The 10370-nt window shown below is 44.1% G+C and overlaps 1 protein-coding gene across 1 annotated transcript in view; it reads right to left on the bottom strand.

Moving 5' to 3' along the window:
* PARP8 (poly(ADP-ribose) polymerase family member 8) overlaps positions 1–10063 on the bottom strand; it is a 180584-nt gene extending 170521 nt beyond the window's left edge. The window contains 3 exon segments of the mRNA XM_043598792.1: positions 8321–8375; positions 9336–9437; positions 9525–10063. Coding sequence (XP_043454727.1) covers positions 8321–8375; positions 9336–9437; positions 9525–9630 — 263 coding nt within the window. The 5' untranslated portion in view covers positions 9631–10063.
* Positions 10064–10370: the final 307 nt, after the last annotated feature.

Here is a 10370-nt window from a genome sequence, read left to right on the forward strand (position 1 = left end):
GCTGTTTACTCAAAAACTATTCTTAATGACTAAGACTCAGAGTTTGCCAAAGTGTTTTCCACAAAACAACTCTCTCAAGACGTTCCAGATCTGTACTCAAATAAGTCTGAGAAAGCCTGAATACTTCATTCACCTCTTGCATATGCATAATGTACAGTAATATATAAAAAGCTCTAAAATGCCAACCATTAGAAAGGTTTAATATTGTTTATCTCAGCATTTCCCAGACATATTTGGCCATACACCTAACACCTAATTAAACAGTTTGGGAATGTTATCACATAATGTAAAAAAATATGACTGTCGTTTAAGAAGTAGTAGGAAAGGGGCACCTGGGTGGCTCAGTTGGTTAAGCGTCTGACTCTTGATTTCAGCTCAGGTCATGACCTCATGGTTCGTGGGATCAAGCCCCACGTCGGGCTCTGTGCTGACGGCTCAGATCTGCTTGGGATTCTTTCACTCCCTTTCTTTCTGTCTCTCCCCTCCCCTCAAAATAAATAACATTTTTTTTTAATGAAATAATAGGAAATATTTATTGTATTCTAGGCACTCTGCTGGGAACCAGAATTCTAGTCTTTAAACAGAATATTGATTTTTTGTGACTTTTTTTCTTTATTTGACTTACATTCTCTCTTTGACACAGCTCTGTCCTTAACAGCATTTTTGTTGTTTTCCAATTCTGTCTGAACTTTTTTCTTCATAGCTGCGAAAGCCTAACAAATGTAAAGTAGTTACATTGAGTCTCTGGCTCCAATCTACACTTTGTGTACAGTAAATACTCTATAAGTGATTCTTGGATTCCTGGAATAACAACCTATACTTGTTTTTTAAACAAAACAATGATGAAAACCCAAATAACTACAGCACTTCTGAGTTGGTTGACAAATCCTAAGGACACTTGCAGGCCATGAGTAAGATCTTTTCCATCTACATTTCAAAATGTTCAGAAAGAAACCCTCTTGGGGAAAGTCTGTTAGCAGCTAGCTTTCTGCTACTTCCTATACAGAGAAAATTGATCTGACTGCACAAAGGTTTAAGTGGATGATTCCCTTTTAAATTTAACATTCTGCTTTGGCATCCCTCCCCCTCCCACCACCATTAATACCAAGAAGGTGTCAGCCATAAACTGGGATGTCACTGATATGCAAATGAACTACACCCAAAACTTGTTGTTGCCATTACTCTGTAATGAACCGAGAACTACCCAGAACTATTCATATTCTCATCCCATCCTCCTCAGATCTCACTTTGTCTTATTCTGTTTGTCCTACTCATGATCTTACTCTATCCCCTTCTTGACCATAAATTCGTCATATATTTTCACAGAGATGCCACCTGTGGTCAAAGAAAAGATTAAATGAACTGGCATTGGTGATAATAAAAATCATGAACATGATATCCAAAGCAAGCGTATTTTGTGACACAGAATCTATCAATCAATAAACCTTCAACAGCTGTGCATGCTTAATGCACTAAATACAACCTGCTGTTGAATGAAGAGACCAGGTCAATAAACAAACAGTGGAAGGCTAAGAAATGCATACGACTGGATAAGAAGGTTGCCCTAGAAAGCCAAGAATGGGGGCTTAAATTTGATATGGAGAAAACTATGGTCACATTTGAAGGCTTCCATGCAGAAAAAATGCTACGGTTAAATTCATACTTAAAAGAGTTCAGGTATCAATGAACTGGATGGGTGAGGGGCTGTTAATCTAGAATTTTTAAACACTGGGTTAAAGTGACTGACGTAAGTCAAGGTGATCACAGCTGGGACCAAATGTGGACCCTGGGAAGGATGAAGATGCCCACAGTGATTTCAAAGGAAGACTCAGCAGAGGAGCATATGAAGTGGAAAGAAATGAAGAGGGAGGTGAGACACATGAGACCTGAGGTTCAAATGATGTGATATCAGGGAAAGGCTGGGAAGGGAAGCTTCTTTTAACGAGGAAATCACGAGTTGTTCTGATAGGCTGGGTTGAGTGTCCACCATTTAAGTGAGACAACTGAACAGAAAACCTAAATTATGTCACAATAAAATAGGAATGACAAGCCTTATTTTGTTAATAAAAACCTATTTCTTATTAGCGTTTCCTGAGGGTACATGGAAAATAAGATTTCAAAAATTTAGAGAATGAAAAAGAAAGATTACACACCAATAACTTTACAATTCCACACTAAGTCAGTGGCAGCTGTCTTAAAGCAAGATTTATCAACTACAGCACAATCTATCCAACAGCAAATCTGTGCAGAGAATTACAAAATATTTTTCGGACTGATAAATTTTCACTTATATGTATTTTTCAAAATGCTGCCGAGAGAAATGATGGGGAATTTAAACGGATCAGCCCAATATTTGTGTAAGGATTCCACAGCCAATGTACATAATTTTCTCACTGTTAATGCTCAGCGCTGGGCTCGGGCTTGCCAACCAGTGGAATGTTCAGTACTGCCCCTGGCTGACATCCCACTAAGCAATCCTTCCCCAACCTCAAACATTCCCAACTATCCTAGTCATGCCAATTCAACCAATGCCCCTCAACCTTACGTAAACATTGACTTACACTGAAATATATCCCTACTCTGCTTCATACTAACTGTAGGCTATTTAAATGGCCTAAGCCTAAGTTTCTTTAGCTATAAAATGTAAAATAGCTGACAAAATACCTACTCGTCTTTGTTGCAAACATAGGATGTACAGTAGGCAAAAGGCATAGCAGAGACTGTGACCAAAAAGATGATTAAGAGTATTATCTTGACCCGTGAAGTAAATGGGGTTTAAATATTTTAGTATGTAAGTTTCAATGAAGTTAAATTCATGTTAAAAATTGGTGGCTATTTTAGGTCAGTGGTTTTGAAATTCATTTAACAATGAAACTTTTTTTCAAAAAAAATGTACACAGAAAAGAGCCAAAGCAGCTATAGTCTACAAAGGGATGAGAGAGCCCAGATCTCATTCCCTCACTCGGCTTCCTTTGCACTCCCTTCCACCAGGCACCCCAATTTCCAATGTCTGTTCTCAGGGCTCCAAGGAACACACTATAAAAAGTAGCAACTGATACAGTATAAGATTATGGGAAGCAAGTCCCCACTGCCAAGAGGAATGCGGTAATTTCTGATTTTAAAAAATGATCATTCTTTCCCTTATGACATCTTAAGGAGCACTTGATAGTTTCAAAATAATTGTATATTTCAAGATTTCTAGAGTGAGTATGTAATTCTTTCACAATGAAAATTGATTAATCTTTTTCAGATGATCTTTTTCTACTTTGCCACCCTCCCGATGTCCCCGTTCCTGCACACCTTTGTACACTCCTCCTTTCTAAGAAAGTCAAAACAAATGCACTTTTGCAATCAAGTAGCTTGTCTCTCTCCATGACATCCCATGAGTAAGAAATTGAACACTGGGAGCCCAGGTGACTTAGGGCCCCCAGAAAATCTGCTTGATCACCAAAGTGCTATTGATTTTTTAAACTGAAATTAAATACTTTTAAGAGTCCAAACTCTCCAGTGTGCCATAGTCTTCATAACTCTCTTCAAATGTTAAGCCACTGCATTATCTTCCTGTCCCCTGAAAGCATTTGAGCATGCCACAGGGCTTATAACTTGGCAAGGCAACTTTTGGATTCTTAAGAGAGTCCACTGCAAGTGACATTACTAGATTTGGGGCTTTTTGAAGTATGTGATCATCTCTATACCTAGTCATTTAGTTAGGAAATTGCTCCCCACCTGCCAAAAGACCTTTTAGCATTCCTATAATGATTGATTCAATATCTACTTATTCAGAAAACATAGTGTACTAAGCAGTGAGCTAGGGGCAAGGGAAAAATGCAGTGAATAGGACAGGCCCTACCTCCCAGAGGCTCAAGGTCAGACAGACGATCAGGTAAACTTAAGTGCTAACAACACAATGTGACATCATGGTTTTAGAAGTATCTAGCAGTGGGGCACCTGGGTGGCTCAGTCAGTTAAGCACCCATCTCTTGACTTCGGCTCAGGTCATGATCTCACTGTTCATGAAATCGAGTCCCGTGTCGGGCTCTGCTCTGACAGCGCAGAACTTGCTGAAGATTCTGTCCCTCCTCTCTCTGTCCCTCCCCTGTTCATGCATGCACTCACTCTCTCTCTCTCTCAAAACAAATAAATAAATAAATAAATAAATAAATAAATATTAAAACAAAAAAACTAAAAGAATAATACAGGGACAGGCAAGGGGATGCCAGGAAAGGCTTCTCAGAGGGGAATTTGGCTTAGCAAAGATCCAACAATGAATGCGGGGAAGGGGTGGGAAGACAGGGTGTAGATGCATGTTCAGCACGTGCAAAGGCACAGGAGAAAGAAGAGGTAGCATGTGATTGGAGGGATTGCTGACACTATTGTTAGTCTTACACGTGATGTTCTAAAACATTTACATGAACAGAAAATCCTAAAAGATGGGGCGGGGGGCGGGACACACTTCCAAAGATGCCACTCTACCAATGACCACGTGAAAGAGTGTCTGTCCCTACAATAAAAGGTATATGGGTATATATATACATATATACACTATATATATGTATATACACTCTGCACATTCTGCCAGATACTAAGTTTCTAACTCATTAGTAATTTCTAACATTAGATTTCTTGTCCTGCAGTCATACTCCTTGATTAGAAAACTCCGTTTAACAAACATTTCTGTATTTTCATATCCTTTCTAAAAGGAAGACATTGTTACATTCTTGGGTGAAAAAAACAGTGAGGTCTCAAAAGAGTATAATACAATCTGGATGTATATACTTTATATGAATACAGACATAAAAACTTCTGAAAGAATAAACTCTAATACTTTAATAGAAGATGGAAAAATCGTGTGTTTCTTTTTGTTTTTTGTTGGCTTATCTCTTCTTTTCAATTTTTTTTTTTTTTACTATCAACACTATTTGTGTATTTTTAAAATCTCAGTTGTATCCTCACAATACTTTCCTTGCTGGAAGCTCACAATCAGGGAACCCCCCAGGGTCCACGGCCAGGCCCATCACGCTCCCTTGCCCAATCCTTGTCTTTCTTGACTCAGCCTGCTCTCCCATCTCTAGTAGCTGTCACTACCCACTTTACCCTTTCTGTGTCTCCTACCACTAACTGCGTGACCGATGGCAAGTGAGATGAAGGACCAGAAGAACCCCAAACCTTTGTGGGTCTTAAGGATTTTACTGTCCATCGATAAGGGAGAAAGGAGGAGGCAGGAGATCAGAAGCATGACAAGTATGGGGAAGGAATGACTTTTGCATAAACTTCCAAACTGTCTAGAGTTGAGGCCAGACGCTGGCACACCCCTGAAACCAGCAGCAGTGCCGAGAAGGTGCCCATGGCAGGCCCTGAACCACTGACGGCTGTGAAGTTACTCTAAGGAACGCGGGAATCAGAGGTATTACAAGGAGCACTGCTAGAATAAAGTGATCTAGGCTGCATACATACCATATGTTTTCAAGCACTTGAAGATGGTACTAATAACCAAATTCGTAACATTTAACACCTCCTTTCTCATTATTTCTCAATGAAATGACACTAAAACTATCACTCGCAAATAAGTATCCACAGAATCTTTCAATGTTAAAGTGTCCCCATGGTCAAAGGAGGCCGAGAAACCTACTGTAGCGCAGGTTTTGGTGTGACAGAACAGGGTTTACTCCGTAGCTTCTTCACCAAACTGAGTACATCTCAGCATGTTTCTTAAACTCTCTAAGCCTCAGTTTGTACATCTGAAAGTGAGAAGAATTCCTTGTACCTTCCCATGAGGCAAAACTAACTGAACTCGGTCTCCCAGCTGACCATCGGCTCTCCCTCATTCCTCACCAAAAGTCGACCGACGCAGCAGAATGGCAAATGTTAACGGGCACTTCAACCTCCACACGAAAGGCCAATTCACTAGGCCACTGGCCAGCCCAGACACAGCTGCCTCTGGGCATTTTCTCTTATCCACAGAAACATAAAACATACACATGTAACAAAAATTCTCAATATTATTTTATTTGAAAAGTAGCATGCCTTTAGAACAAAGCGTAACTTCTTCTTAGAATGTGTGACACAGAGACAATGGCTTAATTTATCTACAACCTGAACTGAAAATTATTCTTTAAATATGTCCTCAATGGTTTAGAGAAAATGATTGCTAAAGAATTCAAGATAATCATGTACTATCTCTCCTTGAGATTCCCACCTCCTTTCATGGTGAGGTAAGTCTAGCTTACCTGAAAGGACACTCTTAATGGAATATCAGAAGTTGATAAGCACTTTAAATCAAAACAGCGAGATTTAAAAAATTTTAAATGCCCAACTGACATGCCACAATGAGAAATACATAGTATCAGATTCTAATGTAGTTAATGAAAACAATGCATTTTTCTCTTCAGGAAAAAAATGTCTTCTTTGCCATTAGCTATAAATCCATAAAGGATTATCACGAAAGGGATTATGATTATTATACTAAAGCAACCTTTTATATATTGTTTTGGAGAACAAGCTTTCGGGGAGACAAAGCAATCACACCAACAGTCCCAAAGAGTTATTTTTCTTCTTTAACAGATGGTATGTTCTGCAATACAGACACAAGTCCCAGGTATTTAAATCAGAGACAGAAGAAAATACTATCCCTTAATAGGATTACATAGAAAAGGAAACCTCTCTTACTTGAAGAGCAACCATGGTATTGGTTCCTACAGTGAAAACTGATGTTATCTTAATTAGTTAATTATTCATCCCAACCCCCCTGGCTTTGCTCCTGGAGGCATTCATACCTTCTCCACCTCTTGCTGTGTTAACACCAGTTCAATAATTTGCTGATAAAGAATCTTACTGCAGCATCTAACAGATCTTAGAGATTAAATGTCTGGCTCACTCCCTCATTGTACAGATAAGTAAACTGAGCCCAAAAGAACTCAAGTATCTTACTGAAAATAAACTAGCTATTTGAAAAACCGACCCACAGCATTCCCCAGGCCCCACCTCTCACTGGGTGAACAACCTAACTTTGAAACTGACTACTCAAGTAGATATCTACCTGAATAGATATCTGGGAGAGACTGGGAGAGAATGTGTTCAATGGGCCACACAGAGTATTTTAACCGCTAAAATAATCCAAAAGGATATACACCAACCTCCTTGGGACAGTCAGTGCAGGAGCAGCATTAATTCAGCTGAATCTCCTCTCGATTATTTTTTTTATTCATAATTACAAAGATGACAGCACCCCAATAAATTAAGAAGTATGGTAATTTTATTCTCTCGCAGTAAGTACACATGTTATATGTGTTATATTTTCAACTAGTTAATCAAATCAATACACCAATCCTGAGGCTTAGGCTGTACATATGGGAAATGTGATAACCGTCTTAATTAAAGCTTTTTTGATATCTAGACTTCAGCACAGATCCTAAGCATTTTAAAGATTCACATTAATTCCAACCTTAAAAAAATGTATTTACAGAGGAAAGCTTCTTTTGCAATTTGTATGTTCATAAACATTTCCATTAGCTCAGCGATATTTTGGAATGTGATCAAATGATACTGCGTGTCATGTCCTAACAGCAAGGCTAAATCTCTGACAGTTCTCACGTGTGGCCACTGCTTTTTTCAACCTGTGTCCCAGAAAATCCTAACTTAACAAGTGAAGACAGCAAGTCATATTTTAATGGCTACCTTTCATTGTAACTCTACTTCCTAAATACAAAATTGGAATTGGACTTCTCTCACACTGTTAACAATCTAGTACTATTATAGGCATCTGTCCTACCTCCCCCTTGAGAGACAAGTGATACACTCCAGCTACACAGAACTTCCAAATTCTTTCCAAAACTAAATGTGAAAAACAAAATACCACTCCTTAAAAAAAAAAGGTATGGAGAATTGGGAGACTGAATATTTATGTCAACCTTCAGAAAATATGGAAACGTGCAGCCCCAACTCACCAGGAAAATTATTATTTGTGATCGAACTACTTTGTGACATCTTTCATCTTTTATGTATTTCACTTCATACCTAGTATTCCGGTTCAGCACCCGCTTAACTCCATCAACCCCCAAACGTCTCAAGAAGCTACTACAGCAGAACATGAACAGTGCAAGAGTTCTGCTCATTGCCTGTGGCGTGATCTTAGACACACTTGAATCAGGCATATTTATTTCCCCTCTGTTATTTAAAACGGAGGGACCTCAAGTTCGGGATGTGGCTAAAGGACAGCAACAAGAAAAAAAAAAAAAAAGATACCCAAACAAGGAACATGCTAAGAACAAAGGAAACACAAGCCTGTGAACAGGAAATGAAGCAACTCTATACACACAAATACCTTTTGGGGCCGCCAACGTAGGTGAAAGTAAAGGTGGAGTCTGAGTATCTGAAATCTGAAACGGAAAAGTCCTGTTAAAAGCTACCCCTTAACTGGGTTATTAACCCCGGTCAGGACTTGGGCCCCCTATTTACTGGAGCCAAGGGAAGGCCTGGCGGGGCGGCAGGCGTGGGCTGGAGAGCCGCGCGGTCCCCTCTCCGGGCCACGCCGAAGGGGATGCTGCGCACCCCGGGCCAGGTGCCGCGGGAGGCCGCCCCCCGCAACAAGTGCCGGGTGCCATGGCAACGGCGGGAATTTCCCGGTAGGGGCGGCCGGAAGCTGCCCCCGCGGAGCTCGCGGCTGAGAAAGCAAAACCCGATCCCTCTCCCGGGGGAGCAAAATGGACGAAAGGCGACCCCCAGGCAGGGGAGCAGGGCGCCTCGGAAACCCCGGGAGTCCCTTCTCTTTCCGGGGCAACGCGCTGCCAGTCGCTGGGGACTAGCTGGAGCTGAAGGCGGGGAGACCCGGCCAGCGCTGCCCCCCGAGGGCCTCGGCGCCGGGCGCAGCCAGCCAGCCAGCGCAGCGTAGCGCAGCGCAGCGGGCTCCATTCCCGGCTGCCGCCGCTCAGCCCATTGCGCAAACCCGCGGGTCCTCCCCTCCCGGCTCGGCCGCCGCTGCCGAAAGCCCGGAGGCGGGCTGGGACGCTCCGGGCATCCACAAGGGGGTGAAAAGACCACGCACGGCCCCTTTGGCTAGACCCCGGCTCGGGCCACGGTGGTTCTGCCCCCAGAGCTGGTGGCCGCCCCAGACTGGGGGGGAGGGGGGAAGGGGGGAAGGGAGAGGCTGGCGCCCCCTCCCCCTTTTGGCTCCCGCTCCCGCTGCAGCAGCTGTTGCCAAATGAACCCCGGAACGGGGACGTGCAACCCACCCCCAGCCCGAGCCACACACGTCGCGGTCAGAAAACTGGGAAGGGGGGCGGCGGGCGGGCAAGGGAAGCTGGCTATGGGTCGGAGGCTCCGGAAAGGCGAGAACTCACCTGCAAACAGGCAGTCCTTCTCGGCTCTGGACTTCTGGATCACGACGTCGATATCCTTCTGAATTCGCTCTTGCCTTGAACACATCCCCATTAAATAAATCCCTGGAAAAGAAGCAGCCGCTATTTCCACCCCACCCCACCCCCCTCGCACGCTTCCAGCTTTCGCAAATATTCAGTTAAAAATGAAACCTCTGGCCGAGGCAGGGGCTGAAGGCGAAGTGGTTTCGGAAGTGATCCTGGGTGAGAGAGGAGGAGGTGGTGGAGGAGGAGGAGGAGGGGGAGGTCGGCTTTGCATTCCCAGATGTGACCGCCCAGCTGCTGCTCGCCACTGCTGGATTCCAATTTCCTCCCCTCCTGACAATGGATGGTGATGACACCGAGTCTCACTTTCTCCCTCCCCCGCCCGGACCAACGGCCGTGGGGGGCCGAAGGTGCTGGAGACGGCCGGAGAGCGATCACCGGCGGGGCGGCGGGCGCCGGCGAGGGGCGAGCCCCGCTCCGCCTCACGCGCGCACACCCCTCGCGGCCCGCACGCCGGCCTTCCACACCCGCGCACACTCGCGCCCGCGGGCGGCGGCGGCCGTGCCGAGGCTGCTGCTGCAGCGCCGCCCGCTGCAGACCCTCCCGCGCCCAGTCACCGGGTCCCGGCCGCCGGGGTGTGAATAGTATCCGCCATCCCCGGCGCAGGCTGGGCGTCCCCGCCCCGGCCGCCGCTCGCGCCGGGGGCTGAGTGGGAATGTAGGTAGTGAAGACTCCCCGGGGCTCCCAGCCTGCCCCCCCTTCCACCACTTTTATGAATTCGACTCCACTTTCGGAAGGGATTATGAGTCATATGGAAAACCCAAACCGGAGTGGCTGGGAGGGAGGGGAAAGGGAAAAGAAAAATCTTTAAAAATCGAAAATAAATAAATAAAACGAACAAATCTTTCCTTCTTGCCCCATCAGGCAAGATGGAAAAAGCCTTGACACGCCTCCAGACATACACCTTCCCGTGCCCTCCCTGCCGGAGTCTTTTTCTCCCAGATGGAAATAGTC

Source organism: Prionailurus bengalensis, chromosome A1 (assembly GCF_016509475.1).
Source record: "Prionailurus bengalensis isolate Pbe53 chromosome A1, Fcat_Pben_1.1_paternal_pri, whole genome shotgun sequence".
Taxonomy (NCBI): Eukaryota; Metazoa; Chordata; class Mammalia; order Carnivora; family Felidae; genus Prionailurus; species Prionailurus bengalensis.